The sequence below is a fragment of the Phoca vitulina genome, unplaced genomic scaffold (genome assembly GCF_004348235.1).
Source record: "Phoca vitulina isolate PV1807 unplaced genomic scaffold, GSC_HSeal_1.0 scaffold52, whole genome shotgun sequence".
Taxonomy (NCBI): Eukaryota; Metazoa; Chordata; class Mammalia; order Carnivora; family Phocidae; genus Phoca; species Phoca vitulina.
In genome coordinates, this window is record NW_022589755.1 from 9,983,427 (window position 1) to 10,009,230 (window position 25,804).

General features: G+C 52.7%; 1 protein-coding gene and 1 pseudogene across 1 annotated transcript; both read right to left on the reverse strand.

The window, feature by feature from the left end:
• Positions 1-6,318: 6,318 nt before the first annotated feature.
• PVR (PVR cell adhesion molecule) lies at positions 6,319-21,298 on the reverse strand. Its single transcript, XM_032388460.1, has 8 exons — positions 21,066-21,298; positions 18,163-18,522; positions 14,418-14,720; positions 13,343-13,460; positions 10,743-10,891; positions 9,757-9,885; positions 8,272-8,303; positions 6,319-7,760 (listed from the first exon to the last, which is right to left on the reverse strand). Exons 1-8 carry the CDS (start codon positions 21,127-21,129, stop codon positions 7,689-7,691), a joined length of 1,227 nt encoding a protein of 408 aa, XP_032244351.1. The 5' UTR covers positions 21,130-21,298; the 3' UTR covers positions 6,319-7,688.
• LOC116622196 lies at positions 15,363-17,745 on the reverse strand (annotated as a pseudogene).
• Positions 21,299-25,804: the final 4,506 nt, after the last annotated feature.

The following is a 25,804-nucleotide window of genomic DNA, read 5'->3' on the forward strand; positions in this document are numbered from 1 at the left end:
CAACACAAATAGCACATGCAAGGCTTGGAGGCTAAAAATCCTGGCTGAGGGGGGACTGAGTAGGTGGGGGTGAGGCTGGGGAAGAAGGAGGGATTAATTGGAATTTTGAGCTCTGTTGGGACAGGGTCTAGGTGATGGAGGGTTCAGGGTTGTGCTAATCCTATAGACAGTAGTCACCTAAGGTGACTGAAGTAGACCCTTAAATTAATTAAAATTCAGTGCCTTCAAAATTAGTTTCTCGAGGGGCACCTGGGTGGCTCAGTTGGTTAAGCGACTGCCTTCGGCTCAGGTCATGATCCTGGAGTCCCAGGATCAAGTCCCGCATCGGGCTCCCTGCTCAGCAGGGAGTCTGCTTCTCCCTCTGACCCTCCGCCCTCTCATGTGCTCTCTCTCATTCTCTCTCTCAAATAAATAAAATCTTTAAAAAAAAAAAACAACAAAATTAGTTTCTCGACCTGGTCACTTTCAAGTAATCAATTATCCCATGTGGCTATCACATTTGATAGCACAGCTACAGAACATTTCCTTCACCATCACGGAAATCGCTGTTGGACAGCGCTTGTCTACGGATCTGAAGGGGGCAGCGCCAGGGGAGGTTTCCGGGTCTATGGGAAGAACGCTAGGTTGGGGTGCCATAACTCAGTAGCAGTTTGCCTGTGTATGTCACCAGATTGCCGGAGGTGATGGCATTTACCAGGGTCCCCAGGTTGGAGTGAGAGAGAAGTCTTGACTTTGATCCACCTTGGGGTGGGGTGATGTGGCCCAGGCGGGCTGAACAATTGCAGAGTCCAGCCCAGCTGTGCGGCGAGCTGGTGAGCCTCACTCTCAGCCTGCCTCTGCTACCACTTGGCTGTGGGATCTTGGTAGCAAATGACTTCACCTCTCCTCTGGAGAATGGGGACAAGCATCCCCACCTCACGGGGCTGCTGGGAGGGGTAAGGAGATGCTCATGCCCCAACAGCTGTCTCCTGGTGGTAGTGTTGACTTTGTCTTTGGACCTGAGCTACCTCCTGAATTCTCCCTGCCCCTCTGGGACCCTGCTCAAGGGAAGTGCATTTTCTCTGGAGGGGTTACTGATCCCCCACCTCCTGGAAAGTCCCTAATGTCTGTAAGGTTTTGTACGATGTTTACTGTAGTGTTCACAGGGATTTACCTTCAGTCCTTCTGGCTGCAGTTTGGAAATTTCCTCTATCTGCTTGAGAGAGAGAGAGATTTTTGCAAACCCAGCCATTGTTTCCAAGTGGAGCCGCCTAGGGGAGACAGTTCCAAGCTTGGGCTGCAACAAAATTGCCCAAACCAGCCTCATTCTGGTAGGAATTTGGTTGTGCAGCAGCAGTGGAGTTTAGGGGATCAGAGGGATTCTGATACATTATCACCACTAACCCCCTGGAGCAAAGGCTCTGTAAGCAGTGCTAGGCAGCGTATAAAGCAAAGCCAGTTATTCTGAATTTTCCAGGTGCTGAAGCTTCTCTCTCTTTCTGTCTGTCTCTACCTCAAATAATGACTTTGATTCCTTTCACATTATTAAAAGAAAAGTCAAGGTGTAATACAGGAAATTTAGATAGGATAATCTCCAAAAGAAGAGAGTAAAATTCACCCACCTTCCAACTACCCAGAGAGAGTCACCGCTAATAAATACCAGAGGTCCAGACTTCCGTCATCCGCCCGGCAGCCTTCCTCTGGGTTTTTCCCCAGCCCCAGAGGACAGGTCCTGATTGGTCCAAGCCTCCCGGGCAGTCTCCTCCTTTTGGCTAGGGATTGGTTGAGCAGTGGGTGATGCTGGCCAATGACAGCTGAGAGAAGGCTGCTGGGAAAGTTCACCCAGCACAAGGTGGTCTGTTTTTCCAGGTCTGGGTCTGGTTGCAATGGCCGGAATGCAGCAGCCATATTGGCGCCAGCCTGAGGATGATGCCAATATATGGTGGAAAACGGAACAAACAGCAGAGTAGCAGAGCTGAACTCCACACATGGTGCCTGGAATAGAAACAGACACTTTGGTTCCTTGTTTTTAATCCCAGCCTGGGGAGTGTCGGAGAGAGAGGGCGCTCTCTGCTCTTGGCGCCTGAAGCATCCTCACCATCACATTTTTATATACTGACGGAGATTCTCTCATTGGCTGGACTCGACCTAGGCTCCCATGCACTCTTCCTACGAAGCCTGAGTTTTGGACTTCTGTGTTCATGTCTGTTTTGCCCAGTTTTGGCAAGTATCCTCCTAAGTCAGTTTAATTGGACAGTTAACCCACCTTTCATAGCTGCTTGCTCTCCACGTCTGATCAGGTTCCTCAGCCACCACCCCTAACCCCCCACTCTCCGGGTGATGTCTGATCACCCTGGCCTGCCTTCAGCAAGAATCTTGTCAGGTCAGGTTAGCCAGGATCCCCCTTATCCCTGATGTTACCTCTTAGTAAAGTCCCACCCGCTGCACCCCCACCCCCTGCTCCTTGGTTATAAAGTCCCACTTGCCCCTGCTGTGTTCAGAGCTGAGTCTAATCCCCTGCCAGTCCCCCACAAGATCCCATTGCTGTGATCCTATTGCAACAGCCCCTCCCCTTGAAGAAAGTCTGCCTTATTGTGCTTTAACGGGGGTCGTTAAATAACTGTTTTCTTTAAAATTTAGGATACGGGATGCCTGGGTGGCTCAGTTGGTTAAGCGGCTGCATTCAGCTCAGGTCATGATCCCAGGGTCCTGGGATCAAGTTCCCCATCATGCTCCTTGCTCAGCGGGGGCCTGCTTCTCCTTCTGTCTGCCACTCCCCTGCTTGTGCGCTCTCTTTAACAAATAAATAAAATCTTTAAAAAAAGTTAAGATACTATTTTTTTTCTTTACAATTCACCCATCCTTCACTTCATGAATTTAATTGGTTCCTAAAAATTCTGCCCCTAAGAGCTGGGAAATGGAAACATTTTTTGTCTATAAAAATTTAAAGTTTTTTTTAAATTGTGGTAAAATTAACACATAAAATTGATCACTTTAACCATTATATTTTATATTATATTTATTATATTATATTATATTATATTATTATATTATATTATATTTTTTAGTTTTAGAGAGAGGGGAAGAGCAGAGAGACAGGGAGAGAATCTCAAGCAGACTCCCCACTGAGCATGGGGCCCCACATGGGGCTCGATCTCACAACCCTGAGATCATGACCTGAGCCAAAATCAAGAGTCAGATGCTTAACCGACTGAGCCACCTAGGCGCCCCTCATTTTAACCATTTTATTTTTTAATTTTTTTTAAAGATTTTATTTATTTATTTGACAGAGAGAGACAGCGAGAGAGGGAACACAAGCAGGGGGAGTGGGAGAGGGAGGAGCAGGCTTTCCTGCTGAGCAGAGAGCCCGATGTGGGGCTCGATCCCAGGACCCTGGGATCATGACCTGAGCTGAAGGCAGACGCTTAACGACTGAGCCACCCAGGCGCCCCTCATTTTAACCATTTTAAAGTGTGCAGTTCAGTGGCATTTAGTACATTCACAGTGTTGTGCAACCATCACCTCTATTTCCAGACATTTTTTTTTATCACGCCAAAGGGTAACCTTGAACCCGTTAAGTGGTCGCTCCCTGTCACCTCCTTCCCCCAGGCCCTGGCAACCGCTGATCTCTCTTCTGTCTCCATGGGTTTGCCTGCTCTGAACAGTTCCTATAGACGGAATCCTACACTCTGCAGCCTTTCGTGTCTGGCTTCTTTCACTCTTTCAGGGTTCATTCCTCTTGTAGCGTGTGTGTGTGCTTCCCTCCTTTTCTCGTGGATAACATTCCACTGTGTGAATAGATCACATTTGGTTTCCCATCCATCTGTTGACGGGCATTTGGGATGTCTCCACTATTGGCCATTGGGAACAGTGCTGCTGTGAACATTCGTGTGCAGGTATTTGTTTGATGACCTAGCTTCAATTTTTCTGGGTACCTGCCTGGAAGTGAAATTCACTCAGATTTAAATAGCCCAGTATCCTCAGCCTGAGCCGTCTGCCACCCAGAGGTTTCCAGAACCTTGAAGCTCCTCGAGGTGGGGTAGTATCGGCTTGGAACTCCTCTTCTTCCAAGTCCAAGCAGTGCCGATGGAGGGTTTGGGATGTTTTAGTCTCTCCATCAGACCCCCTCCCCTTCCTTGTCCAGTATTGATGATCGTGGTTCTCTCAATCGTGTGTGAAGTGTATACAACTCCTACACCAAAATTCAGGGTCCACTCTCGACTCCCGGCTCTTGTGGAATCCACAGATGTTTCCCCCACTGAAACAAGTGGTCGCATCCATCACTGCCGGGAACAGAGACTTCTATGGGGACAAGTTGTTAGTATCTGTTGCAACAGCAGGGGCACATGCTCTTTGACCAGCAATTTCACCTCCAGGGGTAAAGGGGCAGAAATACTACAAACACCTGTCCAATAAGGGGTTGGTTGAAAAAGTCCTGGATGTCCCCCTGTGGAGTACTTACTATGTGGCTTAAAATTTTTTTTTTTTTAAAAGATTTATTTATTTATTTGAGAGAGCGAGAATGAGAGAGAGTACATGAGAGGGGGGAGGGTCAGAGGGAGAAGCAGGCTCCTCGCTGAGCAGGGAGCCCGATACGGGACTCGATCCAGGGACTCCAGGATCATGACCTGAGCCGAAGGCAGTTGCTTAACCAACTGAGCCACCCAGGCGCCCCTAAAAATTTTTTTAAAAATATTTTATTTATTTGACAGTGAGAGAGAGAGTGAGAGCGAGCAAGTGTGCACCCATAAGCAGGGGGAATAGGAGAGGGAGAAGCAGGCTCCCTGTTTAGCAGGGAGCCCGATGTGGGACTCGATCCCAGGACCCTGGAATCATGACCTGAGCCAAAGGCAGATGCCTAACCGACTGAGCCACCCAGGTGTCCAACTATGTGGCTTAAAAAAAAAAGATTTTATTTATTTGGGAGAGAGAGAGCACAAGTGGAGGGGGGAGGGGCAGAGGGAGAAGAAAAACTCCTCAATGAGCAGGGGGCCCGATGCAGGACTCGATCCCAGGATCCTGGGATCATGACCTGAGCTGAAGGCAGACACTTAACCGACTGAGCCACCCAGGCGCCCCACTATGTGGCTTTTTGTAAAAAGACAGAAGACACTCTCTCAGAATTTCCAGAAACCCTAGTAATAAAAGTAAGGTGCAGAACTGTGTGTCTGAGATGTTACCTAGTATGGAAAAAAGAACATATATTTGTTCTCTGTGCAATAACCTCACCTGACAAGCAATGCCATGGTTATCCTGGTGGGAGTGGTAGATAAGGTATGTTCACTTATATGGCGAAAGGACTTTGCGGGTGTGATTAAGTTCAGGACCTTGCGATGGGGAGCTTATTCTGGATGACCCGAGTGGGCCCGGTGTAATCACAGGGTTCTTTAAAGGGAAGAGGGAGGCAAGGATGTCAGAGGAGGAAGGAGGGAGGAGGGAGCAGGAGGAGGAAAGGCACGTGATGGGCTGTATGCTAAGGAATGCTGGCAGCACCTCTAGAAGCTGGAAAGGCAGGGAACGGATTCTCGCCCGGAGCCTCCAGAGGAACCAGCCCTGCTGACACCTTGATTTTAGCCCGGTAAGACTCTGGACTTCTGACCTCCAGAGCTGTAAGAGAATTTTGTGTCTGAAGCCACTAAGCTTGTGGTGACATAACTCCCCCTCTAAAATGTACTATTCGGGGGGCGCGTGGGTGGCTTAGTTGGTTGGACGTCTGCCTTCGGCTCAGGTCCTGATCCCAGGGTCTGGGATCGAGTCCCCCATCGGGCTCCCTGCTCAGCGGGGAGACTGCTTCTCCCTCTCCCACTCCCTGCTGCTCCCCCTGCTTGTGCGCTGTCAAATAAATAAATAAATAAGATCTTTAAAAAAATAAGATGTACTATTTGGTGGTTTTTGGTATGTTACATTATTTTTAAAAATTGTGGGAAAATAGAGATGACAAAAATTGGCCATTTCCGGCATTTTTAAGTGTACAGTTTTGTGGCCTTAATCACATTCACAAGGTTGTGCAAAACTGGATATCCGTAAGCAAAAGAATGAAGCTGGACCCTCACCTTATTCTCTATGTGCAAATTAACTCAAAGTGGACCCCTGATGCTTTTTATAACTTTGGATTTGGGGATGTTTATATAGGACCTAGTTAAAAATATTAAGAGAGAAATAAGATGAGCTCTCCCCAGGGCATCTGAGAAACCTGGGGGCTCACGTCCCTGGGGTCTTCTTCTGCCTTTTTCTAAGTGGGCTCCATGCCCAGTGTGGGGCTTGAACTCATGACCCTGAGATCAAGACCTGAGCTGAGATCAAGACTCAGTCACTTAACTGGCTGAGCCACCCAGGCGCACCCGCCCCCCCCCCCCGATTCACGTTCTTGCTCCTACACCTCTGGTTCTGTCCCACATGCTGGAAATCCACACAAAACTCAGCCCCTCCCCAATTCCTACAAAAGCCCTCCCTTGCACACAGCCACTCAAGGTATAATAAATTAAGTTTAATAAAGTATTTGTGGCTGGGGATGGACAAGGGTTTATGTAGCAGCATCTCCCTGACACTGTGGACCCTGATGGGCCTTGCCACACCATTGCCCCTCACTCCTTCCATTCTTCTCTGTTCACACTCTCCCTTCTGTCCAGAACAGATCCCAAGGACTTGTTTCCTCTTGCACAGCAGCTCATGCCTCATGCTCTAGTTTAGCATCCTGGCCCATGGTCTTATTTCCTGCCAAGTACTTCCCCAACAGATGGGTCTTGCTGTAAGAGGAATTCTGGTGCCTGATCCTGAGATCAGAGTCTGTTATAAAGGAAACGGGTCCGTTGCATCTGAGCAGCTCTGCTTCCGGAACCTTAGGCTGTATCCTCCCTGGTCTGAGGGCCGTCCATTGTCTTGCACAGCTGTGGCTTCTGCTCCCCCAGGACCTCTTCCTCCTTGTTTTTGACACTTTGCTTTCCTTGGTGGGTGACTGGCTCCCATTCTCCGGGGTCCTGCCAAGCTCAGCACGCTGGCTACAGATGCTCTTCCGGGACCTGAGTCTTGGCAGAAGGTGGCAGGACCTCACATCCTTCAAGTTCATGTCCACCATTTTTCCTGCTCTTGAACAGCCCTGAGCAGCTGAGCTCCAGCCTCGGGTTCTCTTCTGGACAAGGGTCGGTGGCTCTTTCTTGTCACCACAGGGATGCCACGGATACATAGATTTAGAAGCTCAAGGCCAGAAAATCAAATTCTTACAAAAATTCTCTGGCAGTTGGAATAGTCTGTGGGGCCCCACCTGGAAACCAAGGCTCAGGTGAGCGTCTCTGGTTAGTGAGACTCTGTGTGCTGTCACACATCATTGCTGGGAGAAATCAGCACTGTCTGTGTAACTGATAGCTGGTGGCGGGACTCTCCCGGATGGTGCCCCATGTGGCTTTTCACAGGTTAAGGCTTTTCACCTTAACCTCATCTGTTCATTGTAATAAACCGTAACCGTGAGCACAACGGCTTTCCTGAGTGCTGCGATTCCTTCCAGCACATGACTGCACCTGAGAGGGGTCATGGGGGCACTTGAACTTGCACCTGCCACTGCAATGCAGGGCGGAGGGGACATTCTTGAGGTCTGGCATGAGAAGGGTGGCCAGTCTCTTCGGAGGGAGACTTTGTCCCCTGGGGCCAGGGGCCAGCTGCGAGGTCCAGGTCCGCCCCAGCCACAGTGTCTCTTTCCAACAGTCCTGACGCTGTCACCTTGTGCTCTCTGTCAGTGGATCCTGGATAGACCTGTCATTGACGTCCACAGCCATATAGGAGGCATTCTAGAAGGCAGATATTCAGACTTTAGCCTCAGGGCCCTTCCAAACAGAATCTGCCCACTGGAGCCCAGCGTGCAGGCCTGTCCCCTCCCCTCTCCCTGGAAGTCAGGGCAGCGCCTCCTCAGTTGATCTTAGCCAAAAGGCCAAGAAGTGATTGGGGCAGCATTTCTTAAGGTGTGGTCATGAGTGGGGAGGGGAAGGGGCACCTATGGAAATGCAGATCCCCAGGCCCCAGCACAGACCCACCAGACCAGATGCTCACGGGGCAGGGCCTGGGAAGCTGCATTTTTAAAGCAAACTTTTCAGGGGAGTCTGCCCAGCAGGAAAGGTCGGGAAGTGCGGCTCAAGGCATCGGGAGAAAAGATCCGGGACCCGGCTCCTGATACCGTGCTGGCTTTTGACTAAGCGATGCAGGTGCCCAGAGATGACTGTCCCCTCCTTGGGAATGTCCATGCAATTAGACTGGGGTTCGTGCAGACCCCCACACCCTCCTCAGCCCCACCACCACACTTACGCCATTAGCAGAAGAGCTGTGCTGGTTCCGACCTAGGGAAAGAGGAGGAGAAGTTGTCAGAAAGGAATGACAGTGCTGGACAGCATGGCGAGAGGACACATGTGGGTGGCAGAGCCCCTTGAATTCTCAGTCCCAGCTCTGCTATTGACATGGGGGAGCCACTCTCCACAGTGGTTATTTGTAAAACAGGACTGGGGTACGTGCCTCATCCAGCTATTCATGCAGTTATCAAGTATAAATGAATATTTATTTATTCAGCATGGGTTCTGGAACCTGATAGAAGGTTTCAAATCCCAGCTCTGTCCTTGAGGAGCTGTGTGACCTCGGGCAACTGACACTTTGTGCCTCAGTTTCCTCAACCATCAAACAGGGATTTATTCAGCAAATAGGAAATGTCTACTTTGCGCCAGGTGCATTCTAGGTGCTGGACATATAGCTGCGAGCAAAACAGCCCCGAATCCCTGTTCTCACGGAGCTCCTATTAACCATGGAGATCATACTGGCGACAACAGTAATCTGAGCCTACATGCACCTACTGCGTGGCCTACGATGTGCCAAATGCTGCACTAACTGCTTCACCTGCACGATCAGGAATGTTTACTCCCATTTCACAGAGGAGGAAACTGAGTCAAAGAGATTAGGTCATTTGCCCTTGATGACAAAATAAAGCAGTAGAATGCGGGCCCAGACACAGGCAGTCTGGCTCCGGAGCTGCCACGCTTGGCACTTCCTCAAGTGGTAGGCGGGGCTGGGGACATAGCTGTGACCATGACAGTTCTAGCTCTGTCCTCCTGGGGATCACAGTTCACTGGAGAGACAGGTGAGCCCCCACACAGTGGCATGTCCCAGAGTGGGCAAGGGCTGGGGCTGGGAAGCCCAGAGCAGGTGCTTGGCTCACTCTGGGAAATCGGGGAGGGCTTCCTGGAGGAGGCGGCCTCCAGCTGGGACGTGAGGAGGCAGTTTGGTTTAGTGGCTGAGGGAACGAGCTTTGTAGTCCACAGAACTGCCCTCCCACTGGCAGACCTCCTCTTTCCAAGCAAACATTTCCTTATCTATACAGCGGGGCTCGGCACTCGGCCTCGCAGAAAGTCCTCTGCAAAACGTAGCTCTTCTGCAGCTCTTCTTACGAAGCCAAAGGGCTTCACCAGAAGGAGCTGTGGGGAGGGTGGTCCAGGCAGGGGAACCGCCTGTGCGGAGCCCTTCAGTCAAGAGCATCAGGCCCTTAAGAGCTGGGATCAGGGCGCCAGCTGCGGCCCCTCCTCCCTAAACATTTGTAAAAAGGAATCAACGATCCAATGAACAGGAGTCTCTGAACTTGGTGTCCTCCTGTGTCAGATGGGGGAAGCTCACGGTACTGAGGATTCAGCGGGAGGCTGCCGTACTCGGGGCTGAGTCTAGATCATAGTAGGTGGCCAAGCATGGCGGCTGTGGTGATGCTCATTCATGGCCGACAGGCAGGAGATATGCCAAAGAGGAGGGACTCACGGGGGCGTCGGAATAGCCGGAAATAAATCAGGAACCCCAGCAGGGCCAGACCAACCACGACTCCCACAGTCAGGATAATGATGTTCTCGGTGGACAAGCCTTGTTGTAGCGTCTGGTTGGGAGGTTCTTCTGGAAGAGAAGAAGGAAGCAGGGTTAGGTTCAGAGGCTCCTGGGGTCTTCACCTGCCCCCAAAACATGACTCCTCATCCTTTAAGGAAGTTACCGCTCGGCCTCTCCTGGTCACGGTTCAGGAGGACTTGACTCCACCCTCTGGTTCCTAGGATGGGACTTTGACCCAGGGCTGGCCGATCAGAGCATTCTATTCTCCTTGGCTGTTGTGATAGATTCACGGGGGTGCCGGGACCCCAGCTAAGCCAATGACACTCAGCCCTGGGACTTTGGCTAGAGCTAATGAAAGTGGTGTATTCTTTCCCCTGGGATTACTAAACAGGTAAGACGGGAGGCTGTAACTGCCGAGGGACATCTCACCTCCCTGAGAACACAGAGAAAAGCAGAGACAAGAGATGGAAAGGGAAGTTCCTGGGTTTCATGGCTGGAGCATCTGGATCCAACCCTACCTGAAGGTGCATTTTCAATAAAGTCCCATTTTTTGCTTAGATTATTTTGAGTTGTGCTTCTATCATTTGCAGTTGATAGAGACTCCTGCCTCAGATGCTTGGAAAGGCCTTTCTGAGTCCCTGGGGACAAGCCTCACACAGCTACCCAAGCCTGGGTTTGCAGAGGGGGTGTATCCAGGGGGCTGTACAATAGTTCCAATGGTATAGATGGTGAGTTAACAGAGAGTAGAGCTGACTCCACTGGTCCTTTCATGAGGGGGCTTAGGGGAAGGATGGGAATCAGAAAGCATTCTTGTGTCTGAGGACTCCCTTAACCAGGGACCACCTCCTAACTCCTCCCTCAGAGGGAATCCTGCTGTGACCTCCTCCTTCGGTCCCTCTATTCTTGCCACCCAAGGGGCTCCTCACCTCTGACCAGGATGGTCAGTTCTGCCTGGCCAGTCCCTAGGGCGTTGGTGACACGGCAGATGAACGTCGTGTTGATGGACTCGTCCACGGTCTGGATCAGGAGTCGAGAGCCGTGGGCCACAGCAGAGGGTGGCAGGGGCCCCTTGGTCCTGGGAGAGACAGATGGGGGAGGAAGCGGCAGGTGTGAACTCTCACTGTACACTCATGCCATCTCCGATCTCAGCTGAGAGCAACCCTGGAATTTCCCGACTCTTCCTCTCATACCCACATCCCACTTATCAGCAGGTGCCATCCAGCCCAACTCCAAAACCTCTCCAGACTCTGACCGCTCTGCAAGGCCTCCCCGGCCACCACCCCGGGCTGATCCCGCTGCTCCTGGGCCTCTGCGGCCACCTTCTCACAGGGCTCCCTGCCTCCACGCCACCCCACACCCCCCTCTGTTCCCGCATGCAGCGGCTGGAGAGATCTTGTTAGAACTAACTTGTTCACATCCCTTCACTGTTCAGAGCCCTCCCGTGGCTCCCGCCTCACTCAGCGTAAACCCAAAGTGCTTACGCAGCCACAGACCCCATGCGCTGGCTGCAGATACCACCAACCACAGCCTGTGACTCTCCCCTCTCCTCTGTGTCCACGGTGGCCTCCTTGTTGATCTTCGAACACTCCAGTTAGGCTCCCACCTCAGGGTCTCTGCACATGCTGTTCCCTCTGCCTGGAATGCTCTTCCCCTGGGTACGCACCCAGCTCATCCTCCCTTCCTTCAGGCCTCTGCTCAGACGTCACCTTAGCGACACCTTTCTTGGCCACCCGATTTTAACTGCAACGCGTCCCCACCCTCTGCTTTACCTCTTCCGCAGCCTTTATCCCTTTATCCCCATCTGACGCACCATGGACTTCACAGCGTTGTTTTGTTTCTTGTTTCCCTCTCCCACTAGAGTGGAAGCACCAGGAGGGGAGGGAACTTGGTCTGTTTTATTTACCGGGGCACGTTGGCCCGTGCAATCTGGCACACAGCACACAGTCAAAAACGCTTCGGTTTAGTGGACAGAGAAGACGCAAGCATGGGATTCTGGGCGTCCTGCAGAGCCGGCACGGAAACCCAGCCCTGTGGCGCACGAGCCTGGATCACGGGCTTTGAGGCAGGACAAGGAGAGGCGTCTGCCAACGCCACTGGAAAACCTTTGACCGCGATTCCTTTGACTGACTGTAGAGACACGGCTGTGGCTACCCACAGGGGTGGCCGGTGGGGGATGGGCGCCACCGTGGCATCTGCGTGGTTGCAAGCGGGGACGAGCGAGCCCCGTATCCCATGTCCGGGGTTAGTTAAGTAACTGATGGCACGCGCATCGGATGGAATGGGATCCCAGCAGCACCAAAAAGGGGGCTGTGGGGACTCTGACGTGCATAACAGGTAGAAGACAGATGGATGGGGAGAGGGACGGACTGATGGACGCGACTGGGCAAATCCAGTAAAAGGTGAGCAGGAGAATCCACGGGGTGGGTTCTTGAGTGCTCGCTGGGAAAGTCTTACATCCTTTCTGTACGTCTACAGATTCCCCTGACGAACTGTTGGGGGAAATGGGGGTGGGGACCTACGTGCTGTGATGCGGGAAGGCGATCCTGAGACCAAGGCAAAGTTTCAAAACGGTGCCTACGGCAGTTTTTGTTGAGAAGCGTAGAGAATAAAAGGTGTGAGGGGTATATAACAAAGGGTAACGGTGGGTATTTCTGGACACCTGACTTTGTCTTATTTTCTTCTTCTTGCTTATAACTGGATTGTCTTAAGTTTCTACAATGGCCACACGTTATTGTGTAATAAGAACAAAAGCCTGATACGAATTATGTAAATCAATCAATCCCTTTGCCTTTTTCTTTCCCCACTCTTCAGCCTAGTCTTGCTATGAATTTGAGGAAATCTGAGTGCTCTGCGCCTCAGCTTCCTCATCTAGAGAATGGGGACAGCACCTGCTCCGTCGGAAGTGACTGAGTGGGTTACGTGAGGTGACCGAGGAGGTGGAGGTGGCACAGCTCAGAGGTTAAGAGGATCAATGGGGAGCCACTTGGGTGCCCTTGTGGCAGTGGGGCCCGTGCAGAGCGGTCCCTACTGGGGCCCAACTTATCCTCGACCCCAGGCACGCTGATGGTGCTGCCTGTGCCCGGAGTGTGGGGGTCACACAGGATGAGGTGACCACCGACCCGCACACAGCAGACAACCGAAAAGAGCAGGTGTGACGGTGAACCTGAACTAAACCTCCTCATAAACTGTGCATACAAGACAGAAATTTCACTGGGGCCTAAAGTCGACTTCTCTCTTTTCACTTTCTTGTACCTGTCTCCTCCCTCAGACCCAAGAGTCTGGGCCCCCAGCCCCTCCTCCCTCAGACCCAGGGGTCCAGGCCCCCAGCCCCTCCTCCCTCAGACCCAGGGGTCCAGGCCCCCCAGTCCCCTCCTCCCTCAGACCCAGGGGTTCTGGTCCCCAGATGCCTCCTCCCTCAGACCCAGGGGTCCAGGCCCCCAGCCCCCTCCTCCCTCAGACCCAGGGGTCCAGGCCCCCAGCCCCCTCCTCCCTCAGACCCGGGAGTCTGGGACCACCCAGGACTCACGTGCTCCAGTCATAGCCCGTGGGCTCCGGTTTGCTGCGAACGTCACAGCTCAGGGTGGCCTCGCTGTGGCCGAGGTACCAGTTGTCATCGTAGCCGGAGATGGAGACCTCAGGGGGGTCTGGAGGAAACAGACACACAGGCTCAGAGACAGGGACCCTTCACAGGGGCCTGAAGATACGTGGGATCATGTCATAATGAGAAAAGGCCTCAACGGGTTTTCAGGAACAGCCCAAGACAGAGAGGCCCATGAGGAGTCTGGGGCAATGGATTCCCCCAGAGAACAGAAGGCCAGAAGTCCTTGGCATGGTGGGAGGTAGCAGGGTGCTGAGAAGGCTTCTGGGGACCTGTTTCTCTCTAGCCATTTTTCTGGGTAGCCAGGTCCTGGCATGCCATGGGTGTCCTCTTAGAAAAGGCCTTTTAGACACCCATAACACACAGGACCATATTCCAGACTCTGACGAGTCCTGCTGGGAAGAACCCTGGATGGCCCTGCTTCAGCTGCTGTCGATCCATCCCAAATGTGATCGACAGGGAACACTTTCCAAGGTCCTCACGGGGAAGGCCAATGAGACAGAGTGTTTTTTTACGGAGAGGAGCCAGTGTTGATCCCCTCCTCCCTCAGACCCAGTGGCAACGTTGAGTGTGTCCAGGGTAGACAGTGCCGGAGGGAATCAGTGTAGCAACTGCCCAGGAGGCAATATTCAGACACCCAGTGTAGACGATGGTGAGGCAGTGTAGCAAATGGACAAGGGAGTTGTAGACAATGCAGGAAACAGCGTAGCGATGTGGGCAAGGCCAGTGTAGACAGCTGCCTAGGGAAGCAGGTGGAGGCAGTGTGTGTAGGCCATGTTCAAGGGAGCCGGGAGAGACAGTGTGGGGTGTCAGTGTAGACAGAGGCCAGGAGGGCCAGGGGAGACAAGCCGGGCTACAGCATTGACTGTGGCCTCAGAAGCTGGTACAGACAGTGAAGGACAGTATTTGTGGTCCAAGGGGGCCCCATGTAGACAATGTGGGGGTGGGGGTGGAGACAGTCGGGGAGTGGTCCTCGTCCTTGCTCACATTGGGGTGCACTCACAAGGCACGGCGAGAGTCACGCTCAGAGGGACGGGCTCCTTGAAGCTCTCATGTTCCACTGTGCAGGTGACAGTCTTGCCATCTGTCTGGCTTGAGGGTGTTAGGGTTAAGAGGCTGATGACGGTGAACGTGCCGGGCAGGTGTCCTGGCACCTGGCTCTCATTGGCCTTCCCATCCAGGTGTGACCAGGAGATCCGGGCGGGCGGGCGACCCTCACTGGAGACGCAGCGGGCCACAGGCACAGGCTCTGGGCTGAGCGGGCTGAGCGGGACCTCCTGGGTCTCAGCCTTGTTCTCCGGCTGGGCTGTGGACAGGAGCAAAAGGGATCGGTCAGTCCCCGCCTGCAGTCTTTCAACAAACAGCGCAGCAGCAGAACGGGGCAGCCCGGAGGGCCGGGTTCAAATCCCAGCTCTGTCCCTGAGCCGTTGGGTGGCTTTGGGCACGTCCGTGCTCAGTTTCTTTGTCTGTCAATGGATGGAAGATAATGATAGGATCCCAGGCAATGAGAATAGGCAGCTAAAGCTCCTAAAATGGTACTTGGCGCATAAGAAGTGCTCAGTAAATGCTATTATTATTATTATTGGGAATTGAATACATTGCCTGGCTGGAGGATGCGCAATGTCGGGGACCCAGCAATGCCCGAAGCAGCCCCAGCCCTGCCGTCAGAGGGTATACAATCCAAGGGGAAGACAGATTTCCCCAGAAAGTGGCAACCCAAAGCGGGCAAGGCTGGGATGGGGGAGCCCAGAAGGGGTGCCCCAGTGTTGGGGGAGTGATGAAGGAGGGCTTCATGGAGGAGAGGAGGTCTGGAAGTTGAGAAGGGGAGGCAGGCTTGAGGTCACACAGTTCTTTGGGACAGAGCTGGGCTTTCACACGAGGTCTGACTCCAAACCCATCGTGTAACCATCTCTTCTTCATTCTTCTGGTGATTCCCAAACCTGGGGCTCCGCTTGGTTCCTTCCTCATTATTACTTGTTAGTGTACTGTCATTATGGACTGGAGATTTCTCTTAAATTTGACTCACTGGTTGTGGGGTTTTTTTTGGGGGGGGGGTAAAATCCTGGTAGTTTTAATTTTACATAAAATTCCCAAAACAATGGTTACACAGTATAATAGACATCTGCAATGAATAGGTTCTTCATGGAAATTTTAAGTTAAAATCAGCTTCTAAACTTAAATTAGTCATCTCTGGCTAATGAAGAGAAAAAGAAATCACAGGCGCTGGGAATAATCTAGTCGGTTATCTAGTTTTCCACATCTGTTAAAGCAAATTCACTTGATCACTTGGGCTTAAGGTCAATTTATCTTGTTTTTCCTGACTTGTACTTCACTCGGCACGTCTGAGGGATTTCAAAGCTGAACTCAGTATTAAAACTACAGCCAAACGCGCTTTTCAACACATTATTTTATAATTTGCAAAACGCCATTCAATTTTATTCACAGTGTACCAGCGAGGAGGCAGCAGAGAACTTGACTCTCTGGGGTAGATGCTCCCTCCCAGCCCTGCCTAACTGATGAATATTTTAAAAGGCATGGCATAAAATCTCAGCTTTCCCTTTCTTTGGGTCTCATCATCTTTCACAAAAATAAAACAAAAGACATAGGCAAGGCTTAAGGACTGGCTGCCATTCAACACCTTTCTTCCTAATTAATGTACAGTAGAGGAGGGTTGGTCCAGGTCTATCTATGTTGGCAAGGAATTGGGGAGGGATTCATTCCAGACATGAAAAGCTGTGTTTGCAGCTGCTTCTGATTCACCTAAGGTATCATGGTAGATGCTCCAGAATGTGGCCTACAGTCCAAGGGAAGCTCTCACAAAGTAAGGAGGTAGATTAATTTTTTTTCCTCTGCTGCTCCATATTTCCCAGTTGTTCCTAAGATACCCGGAACGCTGACATTCTGAGCCCCACCGACATCTCCTATCATGATGGTCTCCTCAGGTTCACAGCCAGCGCCCCACGATGCCTCCAAAAAGGACGTTTGTTCTGGTTCTCCCGCTCTGGTGGTCTTGGTGTCTGTGGCCTACTCTAAAGCAGTCAGGAACGGTCCAGGCCCCAGGGCTAGACCCTCTCTGCTCTTGTACTACCTGGCTGGGTAGATTGTTAACAGAGGCGCCCCGTCCAGGAGTAACCAGAATGCTTGATTCAGATTTTGATAATGAAATTGTTCTGGTGCCAATCCTCTGGCCACAGCATTAGGATGACTTGTTCATATTCCTTTGAAATCAGGTAGTGTCTGATCATCTCCTAGTAGCATGGGTCCAACCTGTTTCTGCTCTACTAAAAATTTTTTTTTTTTTTTTTTGAGAGAGAAAGAGAGAATGGGCATGAGTGAGGGCTTGAGCAGGGATGGGGCAGGGGCTGAGAGAAAGAGAGAATCCCAAGCAGGTTCCATGCCCAGCATGGAGCCCGACGCTGGGCTCGATCTCACGACCCTGAGAGCATGACCTGAGCCAAAATAAAGAGTCGGTCGCTCCACCAACTAAGCCACCCAGGTGCCCCTCTGCTCTACTAAATTTCTGGCGGCAGCCAGAGAAGATGATATCTCAGCTGCAGAGATCTCAAACTGCAATTTTTTCCACCTTTCCAATTGGTCTTGCTTGCTCTCTTGGGTGGTCCTGGTCACACATCTAACCACGACGGAAGTCCCATGTAACCTTTTAAGAGCTCCCCCCGCACCTGGGACAGCTGCACTTTCAGTGTGAAGTGGGCCACTGAGAGCCACCAAAACAGCTTTGAAGCCACGGCGAGCTGCCATCCTTCATTCCCCCGCTCCGTCCTCCGCAGAGGCCCCACTAACAGGAAAGTCAGCCCAGCCTCCTCCAATCCAGCCCAGGGCGCCCGTGAGGCTAGATGCCGGGAGCTGGTCCCCCCGGGGCCAGTCACTGGTTCTGTGTTACTCTCATCCCGAAGACTTGAAGTCCCAGATTTGCTGAAATGACAAGTGCTGCCTCTGGCTGGGTGCTGTGGGCACCATTCCAAGCACTTCACAGGGGAGTCAGTCCTGTAAGGGCCTGGATCAGTTCCAGGCACCCACTCGAACACAGAACGGTGAGTCAACTCTTACTAATCCTCAGAGGGATCTCCACTTCACAGAGACTTAATTTCAAAGGGGAAATGTTCTTCTCAGGAACATGAACCATGCGTCCATGACAATACCTGGGAGGGCATTTGGGCCCCTGCTGGGGAAAGCCTCCTCTGCTGGGTGTCAGAATCGGCCTCCTTCCCGTCTGTGTATTTCAACTCTCCCTTCCTCACCAAAGGGAGTAACAATGATTGACAGCCATCAGGAGCTCACAGGGGCCCCTGTTCTAAGGTTCAGCTGGATAAACTCCCGAGACCCTCGGGATAGCTTTCTGAGGGCAGCACTCGTGTTACTAACCGTATTTTACAGGCGAGGAAAGGAGAATCTGAGATGAAAGCATTTGCCAAGCTGGTGGTAGCCACCTTGGGAGGCAAACCCTGGCCTCCGTGCTTCCCAGGCCCCGGGGAGGATTCTCCCTGTCCCCCCTTCTACCCGCCACCCCCGCCCCATGCTCCGCCCTCAGTCTAAAAGATCTTAACCCTATTCTCCAGGATCCCAACTCTCTTCCTAGCCTCCAGCCCCTTCCGCCGCTATCATTGCCCCATCTCCTCCTTTTGTCCCCACAGAATCTCCCCGCTCCATCCCTGCGCCTCCTCCTCCCCCAGCGGCCCCACCCCACCCCACCCCCCGCAGCTCTCTTCTGTCCCCACTCCCCTGCTCACCGAGCACGCGGAGCCAGGTGCGGGCGCTCCTGCTGCCCTCGGGGAACATGGCGAAGCGGCAGGTGTAGTTGGCTTCATCCTCGGCGCGCAAGCCCCGCAGGGCCAGGGACCCGTCCCGCAGCTCCTCGCCCGGCCTGGCGGCCACAAACTCCAACCGGCCGGGCTCGGGGAAGCTGGGGCCCTGTGTGGGGTGGAAGACCGCCACGTTGAGGTCGTCCCCCGCCGCATCCCGCCGTGTCCACGTCACCTGCGTCACGTGCACCTCGTGCTCCAGCGGCTGCAGTTTGCAGGGCAGCTCGACCGTGTCGCCCAGGAGGCCGCGCATCTGCGCGGGTGCCACCACGCCGACCGTCCCGGGCCCTGCGGGGAAACGCGGGTCTGGATGCCGAGGGGCGCCCGGGAGGCCCTTCCGGGGCTGGACCGGGGCTGCTGCTACCCGTCCTCGTCCGCGCAGCTTGGCTGCGCTGTGATTACCGTATTTCCCCATTGCTGCTTTAAATTGTGGTCAATACTGTGGTTAAAAATTTGAATCTGCCATTTAAACCATTTTAAAGTGCACAGTTCCGTGGCATTACGTTGTGTATGTAACTATCACCACTATCTAGTTCCAGAACGTTTTCATCTGCCCAGTGTCACCAATACCACTGTTACAGCACCTCCGACTGAGGGGCGGGAAAAGGGGCAGAAATTCTAAGTCTTAGGATCCATGAACTATGGTATGATGATGATGATGATGCATGGACCCCGATTGGGAGAAGGTTTGTAGGGGATCCTGGCACAAGAAGCGAGGCGATTATAACCCAAGGATTTTGGATCCCTTCCGACCTCTGCTGTGAGGCTTCAGGCAGGTTACTTAACCTCTCTGATTCTTTTTCCTAGTTTGTAACGCGGGACTAATAACAGTTAACACTTACAGGCTGTTCTGAGTGCTTCACACATTTCCCAGCATTTAGTCCTTAAACAGCTCCTTGAAGCAAACACTACCATCAGCTGCACTTTATAGATGAGGAGACCAAGGCGGAGGGTTGTTTGCCGGTTGTTTGCTCCAGGTCACAGAGAGGGTAAATGGCAGAAGAGGGATTTGAACCCTGCGGTCTGCACTCCGGAGTCCTGACCTCTAACCCACCAGGCTCCATATTAAAATCTTTCAGCCTCAGGCCTCAGCACATAGTAGGTCCTCAATATGTCCTGGCTCTTACTGCTATAAATAAACACAATGCTATCCATTCTTATTATTAATAATAAAGATAGTGGAGAAGGTGGGAAGGAGGTAAGTTCTTTGAACCCCCGTACTGCTACTCAGCAGCTTGAGTCTGGCTGTAGGTGGTTTCACTCCTCTGAGTCTCAGCTTTGCCATCTGTAAACTGCGGGTGGTTACAGCATAATAGGGTTGCTGGGTGGACCAGGCAATGAAATCTACGTAGAGGATTAGCGTGTGCTAATGACTGTCAAGGTGAATATTATTGTGTTATGAGGAAGAGGAAGCTGGGAGGTAACGGGCAGGGGTGCTAGGAGCATGCTGTGTGGAGGAGGCAGGGTTTGGACACAGGCAATCGGGGAGTGGTGAGCATGCTAGCGTGGGTCTGAATGCTCACTCTGCCACTGATGTGCTGCGTGGCCCTAGGCATGTGGGGCTCCTTCTCTGGTGCTTTCATCCACCAGATGGCAGGTCTCCTCCCTGGCAAGGTTGCCATGAAGATGACATTGGGTGAAGTTTAACGGCCACACTCAGGTCCTTCTCTGTGCCAGACACTGAGCTGCTTCCTTACAAGTGGCCTCCTGCAACCCTCTCCACGGCCCCATGAGATGTGCACTCATATTTTCATCCCACTGGACAGAGAGGTCAAGCGCACCTCTGAGGGTCAAGCCACTTGCCTAGGTCTACCCTGCGCCCTGGCTCCTGGGCACCAGGCTCTCCTGTCCTGGTAGAGGGGGCTCTGTCCACTATTTTGGTTCACTCACTGGACCTGCTACTTCTTGCTGGTGCCTTGGGCAAGTCGCTTCCCTTCTCTGTGCCTCAGTCTCCTCATCTGTAAACGGAGCTTACAGTGGGACTCATACTGGGAATCTCCTTGAGATTCCGTGAACTCCTCAAGCCTCAGGCCCCTCTTTTCTGGAGAAGTGCTTGGTGTTCTTGGAATCACCTTTTGGGAAACGATGAGATGAGCGACTGTGGCTTCCCCAAGTCTGCATTCAGTATTAATAATGTTCATATGAATTATCATTATCATTATTGTTCTTACTGAGTGCATCCGACTTTGCTCAGCATCCTCCCAAGACACAGTCTTACAAGGTAGGTAGAATCTCCACCCCACCTCCCCCCACCATCCGCAACACATTTTAGGGAAACAGAGAGCTTAGGAAACTCTCCTGAGCTCACACAGGTATTAAATGCCAAAAGCTCACTTGAAACCAGGGCCGTCTGACTTCAGAGCTGTATCCCCAGGGCCTGGAACACTGCCCGACACACCCCGTAAGCGCTCAGTAAACGAGTGTGGGATGAACGCACGCATGCATGAAGGAATGAATGGCCATGCTCTTAGAACCATACATTTGGGGTCAGAAGGGGGAACGGGTTGTGTGCCCCGCCCTCTTGACCCAGCCCCTGGAAGCATTCTCTGACGAGGTCAGCGGGCACAGCCTGTTCTGGTCTGGCCACAGCGAGCAGGAGCCGGAGGTGAGGTGTCTGGGCATGAGTCATTCATTCTCGGCTGTGGGCTAGGACTTTCCTACTAATGGCTCTCCTGTAAGGAACTCTGGCAGCTTTCTGCGAGGCTGAGCCCCCGCCCCGTTCGTTCCTCCAGCCCCGGGGGAGGCCGACCATCCCGCAAGTGCGGAGGGAGAGGGGGAGCAGCGGCCGCCGCGCCGCGGGGGAGTGGGGGGGGGAAGGGGGTGTCACTCACCGGCTTCCGCGGTCACCCAGAGCAGCGACAGCAGCATCAGCCACAGCAGCGGCGGCCACACCATACTCGGTTCCTCCGGCGGCTGGGTCGCCGCTCCCGGCGAGCCTCCTCCCTGGTCTGCTGGGCTCGTTCTCCCTCGGCCGCCGCCGCCGCCGCCTCCTGGGAGCTGCAGCCTAGAATCCGCGGCAGCCCAGCGCGGTAGCGAACAGGCGCGTGAGTTCTCCGATTTTCACCACCAGACCCGGCAGGGCGGGGGAGAGGGCGGGGCCGGGGAGTGGGCGGGGCGGGGCCGGGCTGCCTCCGCGCCTGCGCGCCGCCGCCGCCCGAGAGACCCACCCAGGCTCCCGGGGAGCTGGCGGGGGCTTTCTTCTTTCTCCGTGACGTGTAAACAAGCACAGTGTTGTATTAATTTCAGGTGTACAGTATAGGGATTCAACACTTCTCGACATTTCTTGGTGCTCACCGCGACAAGTGTACTCTTAAGCCCCCTCACCTGTTTTCCCCATCCCCCCTCCACCCACCTCCCCTCTGACAGCCCCCAGTTCCTTCTCTGTATTTAAGAGCCTGTCGCTTCCCTCCCCGCTACCTGCGTTCTGTTTCTTAAATTCCACCTAAGTGAAATAATTTGGTGTTTGTCTTTCTCTGACTGACTTCACTTTTTAAAGATCAAGGCGGCTAAGTGCCACAGCTGACATTCCAACCTACAATCAGGACAGATCCCAGAGTTCTTTTTTTTTTTTTTTTAAAGCTTTTATTTATTTATTTGACATAGAGAGAGAGACAGCAAGAGAGGGAACACAAGCAGGGGGAGTGGGAGAGGGAGAAGCAGACTCCCCACCGAGCAGGGAGCCTGATGCGGGACTCGATCCCAGGACCCTGGGATCATGACCTGAGCCGAAGGCAGACGCTTAACGACTGAGCCACCCAGGCGCCCCCCCCCCTTTTTTTAACTTAATTTATTTGTTTGTCAGAGAGAGAGAGCACAATAGGGGAAGCTGCAGGAAGAGGGAGAAGCAGGCTTCCCGCCGAGCAGGGATCCCGATGTGGGACTGCATCCCAGGACCCTGGGATCATGACCTGAGCCGAGGACAGGCGCCTAACTGACTGGGCCACCCAGGCATCTGCAGATCCCGAGTTCTTAACCAACAGGCCTAAACCCTCTGGACTCTGAAGGCAGACAAGGCCTGGGCTCATGCTGGGCAAATTGCTTCCCCTCGCTTTCCTCCTCGGAGAAATGGACATGATAACAGTACTCTCCTCACAGGAGGGTTTGTAAGGCTTAAGCAAGTAACTGCTTCGCCCAATTCCAGGTATTACAGTTTGTACTCAATAGACAGTAACTGTAACAATAACAACTAGTATCAATGTTTTTACAGGTTATCACTGAATAATAATGTTGGTGAGAATGATGATTCACCCATTCTCCATTCAACATAAATTTATTGAACCAGGCACTATTCCGGGCACAGGGAAGGCAGCAGAAAATAACACAGACAAAAATCTCTGCCTCTGTGAAGCCCACTTTCTACTGGAGGGAAACAGATGTTAACAGATTAATGCAGAGAACACCATCCTGTCTGGTGATGATGGTCCTAAAGCCACATACAACAGAGAGAAGGATGAGAGAGAGATGGAGGGAAAGAGAGAGAGAGAGGGAAATAGAGACACTCAGAGGCAGTGACTGGGAGGTAGGGAGAGAGAGAGAAACAGATACAAAGAAAGAGATGCGTATGAGGGACCAAGAGAGGAGAGGAAGACAAGCATAGAGAGAGTGAGATGTGAGAGAATTGAGAGGTGACAGAGAGACCCAGAGCGCCAAGTACTCAGACACAGAGCTTGGGAGACTGCCTGCTCCCCAGCTGTGCCCATTCTGGCTATGGTCCCCACCAGCACCCCCTAGCAGCTCTGACCCTTGTTCTGTGACATCCCTCTATCTTTCTAGACAGTTCCCCTTTTAGGCTTTGGTCAGTTTGGAGGGTTTTGTCTCCCGCTGACGTCTTTGACTTGGAGCTGGTGCCCACTCATGGCGCATGGCTGTGGGAGGGTGGTTCTCATGCCTGGTGTCTCTCGCCCTGGATGTAGGTGAATTTCTGAATGGAAACATAGACACTAGTCTCTGGGAAATCTCTGAATTTTCTGGCACTCTCGTTCTGGGGTGCTGAGTTATCTCTGAATCCGGAACCTGTGGCCCCTGCTCTGTTCCTCCTCTGGACCATGCTGTCACTCTCCGGGGTTCCCCCTCCTCCAGGGCTCCCCAGCTACTGCACATGGGGAGCCTCCTCTCAGAGCTCTGGATGGTCAGAGGCTGCCCCCTCCTCCACTGATGTTTGAGCTTCAGATTTGGGGCCCACCATACTTCCCATACTCATCCCATACTCTTCTCCACTGGACATCTGACTCCTCTTTGACAGGAACGGAGCCTCGGTCTGAAAACAAGCCATCAGAGCCCTGGTCTTAAACAACGTCATGTAAAGGGAATGATACAGGCCCTCAGAAGCTCAAAAGTGGGGTCAAGGCAGAGCCCGGGGTCAGGGATGGGGTGAAGGTTAAGGATGCAGCAAGAGATAGGGTCAAGAAAAGGGAGGGTCTCAGGGATGGGGCTAGGATGAGTGGAGGGTCAGTGGGAGGGGGAGGGCGTTCGGTGGCTAGTATTCCTAGCCTTCCCTTGCCCCCCCCCCCAAAAAAGTTGGGTCAATAAATACTTGGGAAGGCCAAAAGCACCATGCTATCAAAATCGCTGAATTCAAGTAAATGTCTTCTTTCAGGTCTCGATGAACCTCAGTGAGGGCATGATGGGGGGAGATTGTTGCCAGTTGGAATGGGTGGGTTGAGGCAAGATGTTCTACCATTCCCTAGACAGCCCCTCCTGGAACCCCTCCCCACCTCTGAGCCCTGGGGGCGGTCTGGGATCTCCTTGAAACCACTCTCCTTTAGTCAAAGTGTTCCTGCGCATGAACACACCATCAGTTTTGAACCTGTCCTCAGTGCATGGGCCTTTTGGGTATTTCCAATGCTTTGCCTGTGCGGAGGGTGGCTCCCCGAGTACCCACGTCCACGCCATTTGCCCGGTGTGGGACTGTGGGACGGAATCAGTTCCACGCATTCCTAGAAGCTGATTGGCTGGGTCCAAGAGCATGCACATTTGTGGTTTGGGAGGATATTGCCAAATTGTTAGCCAGCGCTCTTGCCAGCAAGGTAGAGGGTTGCGGTGCAGTGCTTACTCCCCGGAGACCCTCAAGGCAGTAAACTGGAGCCTCTACAATTTCAGATGCGAAGCTTTGTCCCAAGGGTCTGATCTAGGAACTGGAGGCTGGGTAGGGGGGAAGGGGGAGGGAGGGGGGCAGAAAGAGTGGGCAGGGGAGAGAAGAGGGAGGGGAGAGGGGAGGAGTTGGGGAAGGGAAAGAGAGCATGGAGAGGGAAGGAAGGGGAGGGAGTGGGGATCCGGAGTGTGACTCTTTTGCTTCAAATTCTGGTTTCACCAATTAGGAGTAGCTGGTGATCTTCGACAACCTGGATCATTTCTCTTGCCTCCTTTCTTCTCATCCGTAAAACAGGGGAATCTAAAAACCACGTGGTGATGATTAAATAAGTTATTTGAAAGTAAGTTATATGGTTAAACAAGTAAATTTGTTCAGGTGTTCCACAAATGGCAGAAACTATTCTTGGTGTCCCGGGGCAGACTTTTCATCTTCTACACTCTGAGGTTAGGAGGGAAAAAAGATGGAAAGAAACCCCCAAACCGCCACCACCCTGCCTGTCCTTCCCCAAGAACAGGCTGGCCACCAGAGTGGGCATTTCCTCTCTGTCATCTCCGGCCAGCTCCCACCCCCACGTCCACTGAGGTGCAGGGGTGTAGTGGTACCTCTCCCCAAGGGGGTTCCCTCTTTCTTCCCTTTCAAATCCCGCAGGCCTCTCACAGCCCAAGGTAGGATATGAAACCTGCCCTCCCCAGCCTGCTTCTACCAGTGGTGACTGATCAGAGCCATACCCTCTGAGAGGCAGCTCTCTGTTGTATGAAGGACAAGGTCTGGATTGTAGCTCCCACACGACCTGGCCCCCGATGACAGCATGATGTCACTTCTTCTTCCACTTTACAAGTCAGCCAGACCAAAGCCCTTGCCATCCCTCTAAATAAACTGTGTTTGCTCACCTTCAGACCGGGACACGTTTCCTCTGTTCTCCACCTGGCAATGGCCACTCACACTTCAGTTCACGACTGAGCTGGCGCCTCCTCCTAGAAGCCTTCCTGGTGCCCCATGCTGAGCAATCTCTCCTCTGGTGTTCCTGAGCCTCCTAAGCTAAGTTCCATGGAGGCAGGGCCCAGGATAGTGAGAATTCAATTTCCTCATTTCTATTTTTTTTTAAAGATGTATTTATTTATTTGAGAGAGAGAGAGAGAGAGGAGAGCGAGCTCGGGGCAGGGAGGGGCAGAGGGAGAGGGAGAGAATCTGAAGCAAACTCCCCGCTGAGCTCAGAGCCCCAGACTCAGGGCTTGATCCCACGACCCTGAGATTATGACCTGAGCCGAAATCAAGGGTGGAACACTTAACTGACTGAGCCACCCAGGCTCCCCAACTTCCTCATTTCTAAAATGGACCTAATAATAGCATCCACTTTCCAGGGTTTGGGTTAATAAACAGGAATGATGCAATAAAACACTTTAGCATAAATAATACCTTCTAGGGACATGGTTGCTCTTGTTTATCATCTTAATGTGTTCTCCAGCACAGCTGACCCCT